General features: G+C 33.2%; 1 protein-coding gene across 1 annotated transcript in view; it reads right to left on the bottom strand.

Moving 5' to 3' along the window:
* The window catches only part of LOC105205285 (dipeptidase 1), a 146494-nt gene that overhangs the window by 27111 nt on the left and 101188 nt on the right, over positions 1–18195 (bottom strand). Inside the window, exon 5 of the mRNA XM_011174629.3 lies at positions 5418–5550. Within this exon, the coding sequence (XP_011172931.2) occupies positions 5418–5550 (133 nt within the window). The remainder of the gene's footprint in view (positions 1–5417; positions 5551–18195) is intronic.

Raw genomic sequence — 18195 nt, 5'->3', positions numbered from 1 at the left:
TATGTCGATTCGCGTGAGTTATTTATTTAACTGCATATCCTGGATTTAAAGTCCGCTTTGCCGCAATATTAAAAATATACGCACGTGTATGTACGCTTGTAACCTCAGGATTAATGACGGATTCGTCAGAGTCGTAAACTTTTATCATCCTGTTGCTTTCCATTCGTACGCCGATAAAAGTTCTCACACCGCATTTTTTTTTTTTTATTGCTACGCCCGCGCTATTTACGATATCTTGTTTATTCATTTACGCAGTTATTGGTAGAAATTGCTATTGACGCTGGTTAAAATATAATTAAAATTTAATCAAATTTGCGAACCGTGTTGGTTGCATAAATTTTTATATAAAATAAATCCAAGAGAGGATACGGGATCGTAATTAAAAAACATTGAATAATTACAAAGAAAAACTGCACTAATAAATTAATATTAACCTAAAGTTTTTACGCGCTCGCTTGATTCAGCCTTTTATCATGCCATACTACGATAAGTTAAAGCGTTTTATAGCATTTAATAGGATTTAATACCTTTTATCTTGATACAAGAAAGCCGCATACTCTCTTTAGAGAAACGCGCCACTGATCTCGAAAATTAAAAAGCTGTAATCTTCTCTTGTAACTGTTCTCTACCTTTACTGCTTTGAACGGAGCTTGCTCGGAAGCAGCTTGCCTTTTTCCAAAAAATAAAACGAAAACTAAATGAATATGTCCCCTGCTTTAACAAGCTCTCCCGTTTTTATTTTTAATTGCTATATTTTATATAAGCTTATTATTACACAATGTAAGATTTAATCCTCAAGATTGTGAGGTCTAAGAAAGACAATGTAACACTTAAAGTTTTACGAGTTGAAAATGATATTAAAGTCTAATAAAAGAAATAAAAGGTATCAATTGAAACAATTATTGTCAATTATTATTAATTATTATAAATAATTAATTTATATTATATCGATAATTTCATTCTTCGAGTCTATTGATCAATCTTGTATCAATGTGTATTTTACTGTATTAAAAATATATAGGGAAGACCGGAATTCGGGGGTTGGCACAATTTTCACAATTTCGGCATTTGACACTTTAAATAATTATGTATAAATTTTACTAATGTAATAGAAAAAACCTTTCTTTTTACATTTTTATGCCAATAATTCTGTGCTCGATATAGTTTCTTTGTAATAAGTAAAATACAAACATGCAGCATAGTAAACTTACTCCGATAGTATAAATTGGCACATCACGATAGCATATCAGTGTAAGTTGCTTGCGCCTCCATATTAAATTACTGAAAATATAATAGAAAGAAAAATTGGATCGTAGATATGTACTTCTTGTAAAGATTGTATTATTTAAAGTTACTTTGTAATAATTATCAAATAGCAAAATGCTGTTACAGAGAAACAAATGTAAACTATTTTAAATGTTGCTTGCTTCACTCTAGAAATTTTAAATATAAAGCGTTTTGTTAGAGCTAAGTTCTGATGGAATGTTTATACACTTCTCGCGCGTGAGAAATAAAATATGAATCATACTTTTAATTTCAATCATTTTATTATAATAAATTATTTATTATTAATCAATATCTCATATTGTACAGTAACAGAAACTTGTTTTTAGTTAATGATATATAACTTAAATTTATTTTGTCAAATTAAAGAATAATTACGAAATAAAACATTCGGAAATTTACTTGTCTCTTCTTGAATTAGATTTTTCCTTTTTTTTCATTGTACGATTTATTTGATTTAAAAACAAAACTTTTGGAATAGTGTTTGGAGGAAAGACGGAGGATGTGAAATATGTGTAAAGTAGTTAGATACCATAATATTTCATACAATTTGCGTTGAGTTCTAAGAGCAACCATTAACCCTTAAACACATAAGTAGATCTGAGAGACTTTCCCGAAAAAACTTTACTTTCGTGCCATTTTATTTTAGTTAAGCAATAAAGTTGGTCGTCAATTGTAGCAGTCGAGGGGGAGAGTTCAAACTTTTTTTTCACCTAGCCCGAATCTTTTTTCTCAATCCGTCTTCACACAGTAAGCGATCGAAAATCTAGGGAAATTTTCAATATGTGTTTAAGGGTTAAAATTACTTTGTTACAGTCTGTAATGTCTTCACTGCGATTTTATAAAAGCTAAATTTTAATTTTGCAGGTAGCAGAGATTTCTATAGGTGTATACTCTCTATATAATTTTAAGAAAACTGTTAAATAATAATTTTCCAACTTTAGTCTAGCTCAAAAGTTTAGAATGTAATTTTCAAATGTGCAAGTGAATTTATTATGTGCCGTAATGTGTGTATGAATTCGGCATAAAGTTCATGTAGTGAAAGGAGTTGTGAGATGGTCGCGAGTATTACGAAAGACCTCTCTCGTGACTTTATAAATTTATAGTGGACGCTGCATATTTAATTACTAACAGCAAAGAAATTAAATTAAAAATTCAGTTTTTTATCAAATAAAATATATTTAACAAAATTTTCGTGCAACATTTTTTTGTTACACTTATTAGTACTAAGGAGCATTAATTTATAACTTTTTATAATTAAAAATGCCTTCTATGACATTAGTTGTTAGTACTCTACAACATCTGCTATCTCTAACGCATCTTTTTTTCCTCTTCAGTAAATTGTAAATTACGTTCATTCTGTATACCCAAAAAATTTCTATCTATAAAGTGATTAAAATTCTATGGTTAATAAACTGGTGTTGATAAGAATTGTGTTGTGTTAATATTTATTGAGTTATTAAAAAAAAACGAAATGTTATTCTACCACTTTCATCCTTCCTCTATTATAAAAGGAGATATTTTGTGTTCTTTCACCATAAATACAGAACGTAATGCCTTTTGCGCCACCTCACGAACTCTGGTCTTTCCTATATTTCTTTTCTGTATAAACTAGGAAAAATCTGCAAAGTATCGTACTGGTTATTAATTAATAGCGTTTTCTTGTGAAATTCAATGAGATATATTTTCGAAATTGTGATTTTTTGTCTGTTTGGGACGCCGCTGTGGGACAGGTTCGCGTGCACGAGCCGCTGGCTTTTCCACCTTTTACCTTCTTCATACCGCGACCTCGTTTCTACTTCCCACTTGGCGAAGTTTCTCGAGCTTATGAAAATGGCTGACAGCTTTCCGGACCGGGTTACTCGCGGTAAGTTCCATTGCCAGGCTTTGCGAAGCCGTGCCAGTCCCATTTCTTCACTCGCTCTTCGTATATACCCCTTTCATATTTCAGCGGCGTGCGTAACTTGATTTCGCATACGTGTCCAATTATCTGTCCATTTGCATAAGCGTATTCGTCGCCGTAAAGGCTCGAGTTTTTCATTATCGGAAGATTATCTGCAGCTTGACAATGTATTAAAAATTATTCGATTTCTAGCACGATGGATGGTAAATATTGGACGGAAAAGTTTAAACTAAAATTACATCAAAATAAGGTTTCGTTGTAATAGAAGATCAACTAATCCAAAGTAAACTGTACGTCTTTCATTGTACGTACACTATTCGAATTATGTTATAATTACGCTTTTAATCGGTTTTCGATTATTTATGCGGCATTTGCAGTAGCTCCCGTAAAATGTTATATTCTTATCTTTTTCTTGCGCGACCTCGATTCGATTTCAACGAGCTTATGAAAATGGCAGTCGGGTTTCTGAAGTGAGTTACTTGTCGCAAAAACTTTCACAAGCTTTCGCGTATATCCTTCCCGCTATCCTCTTCTACTTGGCATTTTCTTTTCTTTCAGGCTATGCGCGCAGTTTGTTCTTTATTTTAGCGCCCCGATGTTGTCTCGGCATATTTTCTCTTTTTCTCCGTGGATGTATCGTAAAAGTAGCTATTGCATATCGATGAAATTTATTCTCCATTAGTCGATTTCACCAACATTCCGCAAATTCTCGTTAACAGACGATAAATTGACCCATCAGTTTTTAACGGCAAATGAGTTTTCGTTAAAAATCGAGGTGGTTCAACCAGCCATCGGCGCTAATAGACGTTTGTGAAACAAAAAAAATTGCGTTTGATATTTCGTGATCTTTTTACCTCTTACTGTATTGAGATAAATATTTGACACATCTAATGGCCTGTAACACGGTTTCTAAAAATACAAAATGCTTGTATTACGGCTTTAAACTATTTTTCTAAATATAAATTTAAAATACAAGTATAAAATATTTCAAATATGTGTGCAACATTACGTACACACGTGTAACAATGATTAATTATTATGTTAATTGTCACATTCATTATTAATATTTAAACGATAACAAATTGACATTAATTCGTTAAGATTAGTTGAAAACGCGAAGTAAAAGTCCATAAGAGGTTCAGCAGACTTATTCATTTCGAGCTTAATATTACATCGAATACTGTTATGTCTCTGGAGTCTCGTGAATTAGTAAGGACCTTCGTTGATTATGGCGTGGGATACAGCCCAATACTTTTGTCCAATGCTGATAAATCTTCCATGGTACCAAGTTACGCCATCGAATCGAATCCAATAACGATTTTCTTCTTCAACTTCGGAGAAGTCGAGTAATTAATAGCGGTCCTTTATCCTCTCGAATCGTCCCGATGAAAAACTTTCTTTAAGACCGTCACTTTCATATTTATTGGTACTACCAGTTAGCGTGTTACATTTAATAACATAATACGGCGGTAGCGAGAATTTCTTTATTTATAAAAAGTTTTGTTCAAATAAACTGAATTGCCCCTGAAAAGACAACACATTATTTTTTTGATAATGTGTATATATAATACTTTAGACAACCACATTTATTGTACGCGCTTTGTATTATTGACATTTCTGCTCAACTCGATGATCCTTATTTTTTACTTGCCTTTGCTTGACATATCGTATTGTTAGATAATATTATTAATGTTTATCACTATTATTAAGTAATTAATTAGAAAGTATTTTACAAAAAAATGGAAAAAGATGATAATTTTGTCTTTAAAATTGATGATAAGAATTAAATGCGCAGATCGTCTAGAATAGAATTACAAATCTTTTGTACAGAAATTAGAAAAAAGTGAAATCATTAATATGTAAAAAAATTACGAGACTATTATACACATAATGCAATAAAAAAATTATATACGATAAAAAACGGTAATGTATTAATGAAATTAGCGCGCGCACTATCAGTAATTTAATTCAAAATTATTTTCTTTATTCAGTTAGAGTATTAATAAAACAAATATCATCATGCTTTTATTTTAATAAAGTATTGTTTGTTTATTAATACTATTATTGAATATTCCGTCATATAATATTGAATAGTGTAATATTAATAAAATTTTCAATTTGATTTTTGTTAGCTAATGCTATTAATGCCATTAATACTAATGCTGCTAATGTAACATTTCTTTTTGTGTAATATTGTTGGATGTATGTCAGTGCTAAAGTATACACTCACCTTTGACGGAGGTAACCAGGGTTAAGTGTTGAGCATTCATTTCGGCGAGTCGACGAATCACGTCGATCTGTTCCAATGAAAGTTGAACTGCATTTAACTGAGCGGCTCCGCAAGGAACATAGGCGGACCAAAACTGGAAAGAGAAATATGTAATATATAAAATTATTTATAAATAGCCAATAATTTAATACGTAAAAATCTAATATCGATTTTTAAGTGAAATTTAAAAAACCTTTCAACAAAAAGTTTTTATGGGTATTTTAAAATTTAAAAAATTCCAATTTTTTTTATAGTTTATCTCATTTTTTTTTACACCAATAATTGAAGTTAATTAAAGATATTTTTGGAAGAGAAACAATGTAAAAAATGAAAGGAAAGAACAATTAGGCTTAATAATCTTAATTTAATTTGATTAAATTAAATGTCATTGCAGAGAAAAATATTTCACAAACTTAGTGAGAAAAAGGGCGTTTTTCCGAGAAAGAGAAAATCTGTTTATATAAAATCTTATTTGTGTTGGAGATTTTATTCTCTTCTAACTCTTGAATACATTTGTAGGAGCTATAGTGAAGCATTGCGGTGAAGGATCGCAAATAAAACATTATTAAAGATATATGTGTTGCATTTCAAAGAATATTATCAAAAATTTCATATTTTTATTGGTTGTTCTATAATATTATTACGTTTGAGAAAATGCATAAAATTCAAGCATAACCCTTTTATTGGTTTAAAAGTTATTTAATTTTTATTTATTCTTAATTCTTATGTAAAATCGCGTTTTATAACATTTATTTACATAAGCAAGAAGCACTACGAATTAAATCAAATTTTTTTATGTAGTATTCCAATAACATTTTTAAAAAAGTATTTCTGCAAAAGATCATTTGGATCTACTTGTTTAACAGTCATTTACTTATAATTGCAATAAAATAGGACCACTTTTGCTTCATAAACTATTATAAACAAAATTTTTCAGTTTTTTCTTTGCAACTGATTTCAAGGCCAAAATTCAAATTTTTATGATTACAGTTTTTTGTCGTTGATTAGGAAAGAAAAAAATAAACTTAAGAAGCCTGCAATTTTTAAATTTTGATAACTTTTAGCTGATATCGTACAGCTAAAAACCTTAGTGTGTCTCATGTATTTTTTCGCGTGCTCTGATATCGCGTGACTCCCAATTATAGTGTCGTAATATAGTTACACCCAATTGCTCACAATGCTTTACGATTGTCGGTGCGATAAACGTTTCATTAACTCTTTACGTTAAAGGATCTTGATTTTATTTTCACGCTAAGTTGTTTTATCGCAAGAAAGGTTATTTAAGGCTTCTTGCCGGTAAGAGTAATTCCTTTCTATATTATATTATTTTGTGAATATATATAACTCTGCAGATTTTTATTTATATTTATTTAATTAATTTGCGTCATTAAAAACGTGATCTTTTGATTAATGAACTAAAAAATCTGTATGTTTATAAGGTCAAATTAATTAAAAGAGAATTTAATAGAGGAATAGAATCGCTAATATTGACCTAAAAAAGCACCCCTGTATTTTTTAGAAACTAAACATTGCACTGTATCGATACTGATAAAAGTATGACCTGCTTAGATAATTAAAGACATGAAAACCCATAGTTTATAACTTCTTTCTACATAAAATCTGTTAAAATCGTATTTTTAAAAAGCGAGAATAAAACTTGCGCTATTTTTTCTTGCAAATTACATGGTTTAAACAATAGCAAGCACATCATTGATATTAAATAATTTTACATGTAAAATTGTAAAACATGCTTTCTAAAACGGTTTGTTTTTACTTTTTGCTTTCATATTTTCCTCCGTAATGCGGTTTAAAATAAAAATTGTTGTCCAGCGTAAAGCGGACCACCTCTCCGTGATAACAGACTATGAATAACTACAAAATCTTTAACTACAATATACGTTAACACATGTTTCATAAATTTTTTCATATTTTCTTTAATACCTTAAGGTAGAAATATAGCACCGGACGCGACAAATCTACTAAGAGAATGCCAAATAAAGTGAGAGGATTTAATTTTAGCTTTTTATTTTTATAAACTTTGTTGTTTTAATACATACAAATATATTTTATTACTTAGTTTATCAAATTATTTTACAGTTAACTTTTTTTACGGGGCCGTGTCTAAATTTTTTTACTGTCTATTGTCTACGGTGTCAGTTTTGGAGCTAAATTTCTCAGGCGCTCTTTTTGGATTGTGGAAACATTAAATTTTACAAAATACGAAACAGCATTATAAAAACTATTATATTATTCAATGGAAGACACTCTTTAGTTTGTATTCCTGTTTTTAAAGTTTTATTTTTAGTTTAAGAAATATTATCCACAAACAAAATGGAATGTCAGTTGGCGACTTTTCTTTATTTATTATTGTGTTACAAGCAGCTTCTTTTATATTTTTTAATTATATGTATAAAAGAAAATATGTGTCTAGTACTAAAGGTTAAAATGTTTATCATCCTCGAATTGATCAAAGGAAATATAACAATATGTTTAAGTTAATCCTTAAACAGCGTACATTTGGTATCAACTTTAAACCCAAGACATGAGTCTGGGAGAGCCATGCTACTTTAAAGTTATAACTTTTGATTTCAATCAATATTTTTTAACAAATTCTATAAAAAATTCTATAAAAATTCAGAATGTCAGAAATGTGACTAAATAAACGGTATTACGGAAAAATAATTTATTGTGAAGTTATTAAAGAAAAATCAACAAGCGAAAATATAGATTTGTAAAAAATCTATTTTTTTAAATTAAATCATATTTTCACCAAAGGACTTTATAATACGGTGTTTTAAAGCTAAACAGTGATAAGAGAAAAAATTATGAGAACGTCATTTCTTATACAATTATAATTATATAACAAGAAAAATATGACAAAAAAGACTGTACTTTCTTGTCGTTTGAATTACAGTTGAGCTTTGAAGCTGGTTAACGTGGAGATCGATAGGAGACTTCTAACTCCCTCTTCTCTCCAACTTGAACCTTCTATCTCATTCTCTCTTCACAGTGTAAGCATCGACCACGTACTCATCTTAAGAATGCATATAACTAAAGATTTAACACTATTTTCTTTCTTAGATTAGATAATTTTTAAGAGAGCACTTTTCGTTATGACTAATTAAATCAGATAGATTTTTCATAATTCTTAAAAGCACTTTTTGTTACATGACTAAGTCCGATTAAATAGCCAGACTTCTTATCATATTTTTGAAAGTCTTCCTTCGATAAGAAGTAATGCATCACTTTAGGAAGTTTCTAAAAGATGATAATGTATTATTGCATCCCTATAAATAGGGACCTCTGCAACTGCAGCAGCAGTTCTTCAGTTCACATATTACTATACGCATACGTGACATTAATCATTCTAATTTACAATTAAGTAACTATTGCAACGAAAACGAAGAAATAAATTCTTTGAGATCAACATTTAAGATCAACAAATCTTACAACAGCAAGCGATCGAAATTTCGTACACGGTCTCTCAGACCCAGTACTACGTTTAAGGGTTAAGATATTATTTTGATACGTGAGATTTCTGATTTTTTTTCTATGAAATAGCAACATAAGTCTCATTTTCAAAATTAATTCAATTTGAAATCTTTGGTCGCGCGCAACCCCCGACGAAAAGATCTAACCAGCGCTCACTTACCTAATTTATGCGTAAACGCTTCGGCGTCGAGTTAAATGATCGTGCAGCTCAGCGAATGTTGAATTCCTCGAATCGGTTGAGTATCGCATCGTCGCGTAATCGAACATCAATATCATGGAGGAGACAGCGTGCAGCGTAGCTAGTTGCGGGAATACGGTATTCGAGCTGAATTTCACTGCGCTCTCTCTCGTAGAGGCTTTGAGAGAGCTAGCGTTACCAATTACTCGGCGGTCTAATTAGCACTGAGTTACCGCGCGCTGGCGTAAATATTGAATTTCAGTTCCGGGTCTAGTCTAACGCGATTGGCATCCTCGATTCTCGCGCTGCCGGCCCTCTTCCGACATCAACGTTATTATACTAATCGCATATGACGACACGGATGGGCAGGATGGGGCAGGCAGCGCGCCCTATTCCTTCGGGAGGAATAGCGAAGGATAAAAGAAAGACAGAGACGCTCGAAGAGAAGGAGAACGAATTGAGCGGGTGGAACGAGAGACGAGAGACGAATGGTCGCGGAAGTCTCGTGCTGTTCAAACGAATTCTCTTTCGACAGCGGAAAACGGAGTCGTCGTCGTCGTCGTCGTCTCCAGCGTGTAGCGTTTCACGAGCGGCCTTTTGACGCTTGCATCCGTCACCGATAGTACATAAACGCGTCACCTCACGTACACTTCCGTTTAACGTTACGAGCAGAGAGAGAGAGAGAGAGAGAGAGAGAAGCATTTATATTTTGACTCTCCCTCGCCGTTCGAATTCCAACTGCGATTGTGTTTGAAGATACCGCGTGGCGCGAGGGGGTTGCATTATTCTTCTTAGTGAATTGCGAGAGAGCGTAACAATCGTCACGATCTCTCTCGTTCGCGGGTGTACGCCGACGGGCTCGTAGAATCCGCGGGCCTAAACGCCCATGATTTATCGCTCTCGGCGGGTATGCGAATTCAAATAATTTATAGTATTTTGCGCGTAATTTACACGGAGTGTGCGGATGCGCGTGACACGCGTGTAGACATCTTTCCGGTACATCGCGCGGCAGATGCGCGCGATAGAGGGTTATTCGTCACGGCGAAATAGACGCGGGGACGCTAATAATCTGACACCGCTAACTGATGGAGTTTAGCGTTGCGAACACAGCGAGCAGAGGGCGGATCTGACGTTCCCTATCTTCCGGGCGCGACCCCCCTGCTGCAGCAGATCGTCCACGCGGACGATCGCATGGCGAATCGCAGTTAATAATGATATCGCGGGGGGAGAGGAGTGCGGCAGATAAAGCCGTCCGACCGGAAAGCTACGTGCCTTCTTGCAGAAGGAAAGCAGATAACACTGACGAGGCTGGGGGGGTTCAAAACACGCGACGGCTGCCAACGGAATATCCGCTCGATAGCGGTGCAACGTTTCGAGAAATCCGGGGCGGAAGCGTATTTATCGAAGAAAACGTATCTTGATAGCGTCAGCGTGAACTCTGGATGAAGGATAAACAACGGCGCGGATTAAATAGAAAGGGTTTTGCCGTCGCTTCGCGCGGAGCAGTGTCAAATCCAACAGACGCAATTGTGTTGTGCTAGTGAACACGCGAAAGATGTTCGAACTTGTAGGCTGGGAAGAACATAACGGTTGCGTTTTCATTGCAGGTATTTGTATGATTTGAACATGGAAGAGTCGACTAACGAGGAATCTGACGTAACTGTCGGAACCAATCCGATTCTCCTTGTAATATGTTTTTGAACATAAAAATCCAAGAGACACGTATTTATTTTTTATATGTGTCTAATTTGAGGTTTAAAGAGTAAAACAACTTCTCAAAGATAACTCAATTGCTTTTAAGCAATTATTAACGAAACGATGAAACAAACAAACATGTTTTCGAAAAATTTTTATGATATTTTATGTATGTAAAAGTAATGTATGTGTGAAGCTGACGTACTATTTTGCGGAAACTTGTTAATTATTGAGATTTTTTACTTTATTTTTAATAGTTTTATTGTTTTTGATAGATTAAACAAATAGTTTTGGTTATTAAAGCAAAAAAATATGCCTCAAGACAAAGTGAGATGCCTGAGTTCAGATAGCATCTTGCAAAAGTTTCTGCCATGTAGTTCTTGTCGGATTTTGAAAGATCTGCAGTTCTATATGAGTTCTAGAAAAAGTTTTGGCAATAAACATTGCTCTCTTAATTTTAAATAATTTTTGTCACTCAAAAAGTTTTTATGGGAACAAAGATAAGAGGCAGTTTTCAAAAGCTCTGTGCACTCTCCAAATCTAAATCAGTGAATATTTCTGATCATCAGTCCCAAGTACGATAATCAGTGATTATCTCAACTAAAAGCATCTCCGATGTTCCTGCAGAAACGTCTTTCTCGAAGGTTGAAAATTATTAAAAAAATAATTAATAATGTTTACAATTAGAATTCTTCGTAAAATGATTAAATACGTTCCGAACTACACGAGAAATATTTTATAGAAAATCGATCTTTATCTCATTGTCATTCCCATATAAACGATTTTTTGGACGATAAAATTATTTAAAAAATAAAAAAATTATTTAAACTTACTATCCTTTAAAATTGTAATATTGCTCGTTATTTTGGCTTATTATTCTACATCAATTTATTGTTGACATAAACAAGCTTGTCTGTTTGTTAAAAAAAAATTTATATTTATTGCTAGAACTCTTTCTAGAACTATAAATCTTTTAAAATTCGACAAGACCTATAAAGGAAACTTTCACAAGATAAAGTGAGGCGCCAGGTTCATGCATTATTTGTTCTGAAAAATTGTTTGCTTTAGTGATCAGAATTATTTGTTTAACTTATCAGAAACTATAGAACTATAGAAAATAAAGTCAGAATGTTTAATAATTAATTAATTTTTGACGAAATAATACGTCAGTTTCACACACACTTATAACTGCGTATTTAGGTTTTTTAAAAATTGAATATTTTTCAAACTACTACGCGGCAAGCGTTGCATAGAAGCACAGGTTATGTATATTGTAATGGAATAAGACAAGGACTACTAACTAAATTAGAGAGACAATAAGGGCGTTAGGAGTTGGCGCGGTACTAAAAGCGCAATTTATCATAAGAAAGAACTTCAATAATTATAATTTCAACAGCCATAGTTAGACGGAGAACTTTAATGATTATAATTTCAACGACGTAGTGTTATTAAACGTTTTGATAAACGTTTGAAAAATATAGGAATGTAATACATGCAAGAATTAATATCGTACTGACCGCTGAAGATGACTCGAACTCGAGTCAAAACGTTGCGCTGTTGAAATTGTAATTATCACTGTTCTTTCTTATAACGCATTGTGCTTTTATTACTGCGCCGGCTTCCAACGTGCTTGTCTCTCTACTTTAATATATAGTAATGTTCTCAGCTTATTTTTCAAAGATGTACTTTTATAAAACAATGTTGAAATATATGAACAAAATACATATATTGCGTTTGGCAAAATTTTATTTTTTATTTTCATAAAATACTAAAGAAAAAGGGATATTTAAAAAAATATTCACAATTACGTAAGTAGTACGTAAAAAACCATAAAAGCTTTGCTTAAATTATTTTTCTAATTATATATATAATTCTTAGATTTTTACGTTTAACAACATTTAAGGAGAATTAAATTGGTTCCAGACAGTGACAAGTGTCCCTTGCAAGTGCCACGCCATTTACGAAAATAACATTTTTATTTAAAATAAGTAAGATATTTATAAAATGCACGTTTTTGCAAATTCCGTCTTTAGCCCTTAGAAACTTCTTACATTATTAATCCACTAATTACTTTAGGATTGCTACTTTACACGTCGCTAGTTCAATGTGACGACACTCGCCAAACGTATGCTCGACTTATGTCGTACTGCGTAGAGAAAATTATAATACATATTCTCTTTGCGAGAAGGGTGACGTCGCGCAATGTGAGAGAGCTCTTGAAAACAAAGACGCTTTCGATGCATTTCGCGTGCGAGTGCACTCACGGGCCCGTAAGAGTTCTCTCGTTTCGTATTCCTTCCTCGAAATAGCCTTTTCCCAGCGACGAAAATCATTTCCTTGTGCCCGAAACGGCCTGCTCCAACGTGTTTCCGTGTTTCGCACCAGAAGAAAACTCGTAGACAGAGAGAGGGGGAGAGAAAGACAGGTGGCAAGGTAGTTTGGAGTAAACAACAAGGGAACGGGGCTGCAAGTCCAGCGCGGCCGACTTTGTGGATGAAGCTTTCGTCTCGCTGATTGTCTTTTATCGCTGTTCCCTCGTTGCAAACTTCAGCAATCTTTTCGCGGTCACGGTACTTTCTCTGCGTTTTCGACGAAAGTTAAGAAGCGAAAGAGGAGTATGGAGAGACAGGGTGGAAGGGGGTGGTAAAGAACGAGCGAAGGGACAGGAACTCGGTTTCCGTCTCTGTGCGCGCCCCAACGAACTGAGAAGAAATGGAATTTCGTCGCGTTCCCGCTGCGGGGAATTTGTTCGTAAACAGGATTGCCATTGTTAAGGATATCTACCTACCTACGTCCGCATCGCGCACAAACGCGAAGTTTGAGTGTCTCGACTTCGAAGGAACCGGTTTATTGTCGCAACGAATGCGCCCTCGCGAATTACATGGCGTTTCCTCGTTTCGTTATGTCGTTTTTACCGCTGTACTTTTTGCACGATTGCTCGAGTGGCGGGCGGACAGGGAAAGCTCCTGTATGGCCGGTTTTTTTTTTCTGCAACGGTCTTTATCTATATTTTCGTGGAGCTAAACGGAGTAAACTTTCTTTCGCGGTCGCAAACGTTTGCTCTAAAAGCTAAAACACTTCGTTCCACTGTCATTTTTAGATGAAAATACGGCGATATTAATAACGCTCCGCATATTATATATTCATGCGGAATTTATTCGTAATCACGCGGTTAAACTCAAATTAAAATTCTATGAAAATAAAATTACATATCCAATTACAAACTGGGCAAATGTACATCGCAAAGCTAATAATATTGTCGTCATGATCAATTTGCTATTTATTACGCTATCTCGTTTTACTATTATTTTCACATTACTTTACAGTTGTGTAATCGCAAAATGTTAAACAATACTTATCGAGAATTTGCTGCGCCAGGATACATTTTTATCCTCGTATCGATACCTTTATTACTGCATTACTTTATGTTACTGCGAATAAAATTTATATTAAAATGTAATTATGTTATTACAATTTATAGTAATTGCTAACGATGAGTTGTTACAATTATGTAGAATCTTTTGTTATTATCAATAAAACCGCATTGACAGTAGATTAGGTATTCTTGAGCCAGAATATAATTGATTAATTTCCATTAATTAATTGATGTGAGAGAACATTTATTGGTGGATTAGTGAATTATGCGGAATTCAAAATACCTCATCAGTTCATGAATCGAAATTAATCGGCTAATCATTAATAACATGTACATTATTAACACTATGAGCCATGCTACGTATATATTTAATGATAATTATAATACGGCCTATAAGACCGGTCGCTTATTGCTTATTAATTAGAAATCATATATGTAGAAGCATATTTTCGCGCTTGATTGGTGATCAATTATATGATGAACGCTTTTCGCGAGATCGTTAGCGCCGTGTTTATCGCGCTAAATTAGAAGAAAGGAGATAAGGAAGAGCAGATTTTCGTGTCCGTAAGCAAAGTACGCAAATTAAGAGAGCACGTAGTGAGTTTTCCTCGATCAAATTAAGAACTGTTCACAACAGAAGGTTGTACGACCAAAACAGTATTTTTTGAAGAATTTGCTATAATCGATAAAAATTATTGCAAACACACGTTCATTGAATAATCCTTTTTGTTCATTTTAATTCGCGAGCTTTTATTTAAAATATAAATTAAATTTGCTCTTATTTATTAAATAAAAATAAAATTGTCGTAATTTGTATTTGATTTCTCATTCAATAATGATTTTACATACATGTATTAATGCCCTATGTTAATCTTGAAGGAATTTGTAAGGAAAAGTTGTCGAGATCGTACTATTTTTCACCCAAAATATATAATTTATTGTCAGAAATTATGAATAATTTTTAAAGAAATTTTTATTATTACAAAGTACAATACTTTCCTTTATTATGTAATTTCTTTTGTAACTTTTTGCACCATTATAATTTTTTTAAAACATACAATAATAGTTTAGTTAAATCTTCAAGTGATGCGATTTAGGAAACGGATCTCTTAAATCGCATCACAAGTTATCAAAATCGCAGTGATTTCCTACCGTTCACGGAGTAAAGTCTACACTAGCTTGCTCCATTCCACGTAAAACTTCCGATGTCGCAAAAAAATGTTTTTTTTTTCTTTTTACAGAAATGTCGTATTTCCTTCTACTTTATTTAATCTTGTTTTGCAGTCTCTATCAGAGTACCATTTATAGATTATGGATACCACTTTCCACATTATTTTTCGATCATTTCCCGTTCGTCGTAAAAAAAGCTTTATATCACGTTAGCCAAAATTGCGTTCTAGACAATATCATATCGTAGTGTGATTTAAAACTAGACTATCTCGCAAAACTTTATTTATCTGATCTAGAAACAAAACTAGAAAAAAAAGTTTAACTCTATTAATACTAATTCTAAAAGTACTGTAATTATTGCAAATTATCCAAATTTGGAGTATTTATCTTGCGTTTTTTGCAATGCAATTACAAAATGTATTAAAAAATAGCTGCAATACAACGATTTTTTCATGAACGTAAATAACAAAATTCCTGCTGTTCCTAACGTTGAGTGTAATAAATATCACGGCAATACTATATAATTTTTAAATAATCTTTTAGAAACTGTACAAGTACAGCGTTTGCATTTTTAGATAAGGTGGAGCAATTTAGGAGCTGAAGTAATTTCAGCAATCTTCTCTTAATAACTTAGAGAAGATATGTTTCTGTTCTTTTTTATCTAGAGAATCATATTTTTTTCTTTTAATTTGTATATATTATATTTTTAAAAAAATGAAAAAAAGCAGATCTGAAATACAGTCCGAATATTTAGTTTGTTGCTATAACTAATTTGAATTCCATATCGCATCAGTTTCGCATAATGTAGAACAAAAATTGCTGGTTTGTTAACTAGTATGCAATCTTTGTCCTTTGTAAACGTGGAAAGATCCGTCGTATCTCATCAAAACGCAGTTAGTAAAATTTTCGTCGCTTACGAAAACTTTTCCGCCAACTACCTTGCGATTCCTGGACGCTTTTCTGCGCCGCTCCTGGTTCGCGGCGCTTTTTCGTGGCGCTTTCTTCCTCGGTTTCCCGCAGAAAACGTGCGAGAACCATTTCGCCACCAAACTCCGTCCGCCATTCTGTCGGCGTGCTTTTATCTATGCATAAGTACCCCCCTAGAGCCTTGAACTTTGGCGTTGCGGATTTCCGCGCGTTAATGCACCTTCAATTCGTTCCCGGCTTGTTTCGTTGTAAGCTCGAAATGGGAGCGAACACCCGTGGCGTGATAAATTGGTTTTGCAAGGTAAAAAGGTTTGCGCTGTCTTCTCGAGAAAATTTGATGTGCAGTTCTTCGACGCTTCGAGGATAACGCAATATTGTATAGATTATCAATGTGATAAGGAATGTTAGGTACCAGAATTCTCATGTAAAAATATCTTAATAAAAGAGCAAGGTATTTTTAATTAATTAGTTTTTTTTGTAATGGTAAATATGAAAATTTATTTTAGTAAGCTTTGATCGTGAAAATTATAATAATAATAATGATAATAAGATTTTTGTGGATCATTAGACTTTTGTGGAATAGTTTTAGCATCATTCTCAGGAATAAACATCTTACATGCTTTTTTAGTTCGCTAGTTTTGATTCGATGCAATTAAGAATTTTATTATTGATAGTCGTCTTCGAAAAGTAAAATTATAAGGCTCGCATTTACGATTATATTTGGACCGAAGAACTCATTGTCTACTGAAACCAATGACATGAGATCTGCTGTGGTGTAATATTATAGTTGGATTCAATTGAGATTCAATTTGATATACGTAATACTATAAATATTACATACATTACGAAAATTTATTGCATTTGTAACTGCGTGATGACGCTAATGAGATCACAAAACGCAACGCGTTAAACGTGTCATGATCCACTTGTTCCACAATTGGATTTTGAAAAACAATTTTATGTTCATGATATTACGCATGATTATACACGTGTATTTTATGAATATTTGTTACAAATATATATAATTGCGTGGCATGCGCTAATAGGATCACAATACGCAAAGCTTACATAGCTTTAGACGCGCGATAATCAGCTTGTCGAAATACGGAAACATACAAATTAATATTGATCTGAGATACGCGCGGGAGAAACACAAAACGAAGACCTACATACATGCACGTACATACATAGAGTATTTGGAATTTACGTTCATTTTATAACATTTTATTATAAGTATTTCGTAGTAGTAACTACAGTATAAAAACATAAGGTATATCATTCTCAAGAATGCGTAGTCGTCAAACAAATCAAAAATTTGCCTTAAATTGTAAAGCGAATAACTTTGTTAGAAACAATAGAAACAAATGTATTTATATATACATATTACACAGAAATTTCAAAACTGGTTTAATGTTTTAGGAGTTTCTACCAAAACGTTGCCCAATTCCATCCAGGTCAAGCAACTTGTTCCGCCCGTGGGTGTAAAAATGTTTGCCGACTTGAGAGGAAGAAAAACAAAAAATTGACAGTTGATTTTGAATTTACTTCTTGGATTTCTTTGGTATAGATTTTCACACCAAATTAATTTTGAGTGTGGACTGATCTACACAATTCACATAAAACTCCCCGGGTCTGCATGTTATTAAAAAAAAAATTAAATTTGCGTTAGTTTTAGGGCAAAAATTTGATTGGTTGTTCCATCAGTCTGCCGCTATTAAGCACAATGCTACATTCATGTTCTTACACAGTAGGCGTCAATAATACCTTTTTGGTTGAAATTAACTACGTTCTGTATTCCATGCATAGGATACGTGACAAATACTACAGGCAATCCAGAAAGCAGCTAACTTCAAGCGGAAAGACATTTTTAGCACCTACTGTATCACGGTATTGATATAGCA

Source organism: Solenopsis invicta, chromosome 6 (genome assembly GCF_016802725.1).
Source record: "Solenopsis invicta isolate M01_SB chromosome 6, UNIL_Sinv_3.0, whole genome shotgun sequence".
Lineage (NCBI taxonomy): Eukaryota > Metazoa > Arthropoda > Insecta > Hymenoptera > Formicidae > Solenopsis > Solenopsis invicta.
The sequence above is the reverse complement of the archived record's forward strand: the minus strand, read 5'-3'. Positions and strand labels throughout refer to the sequence as shown.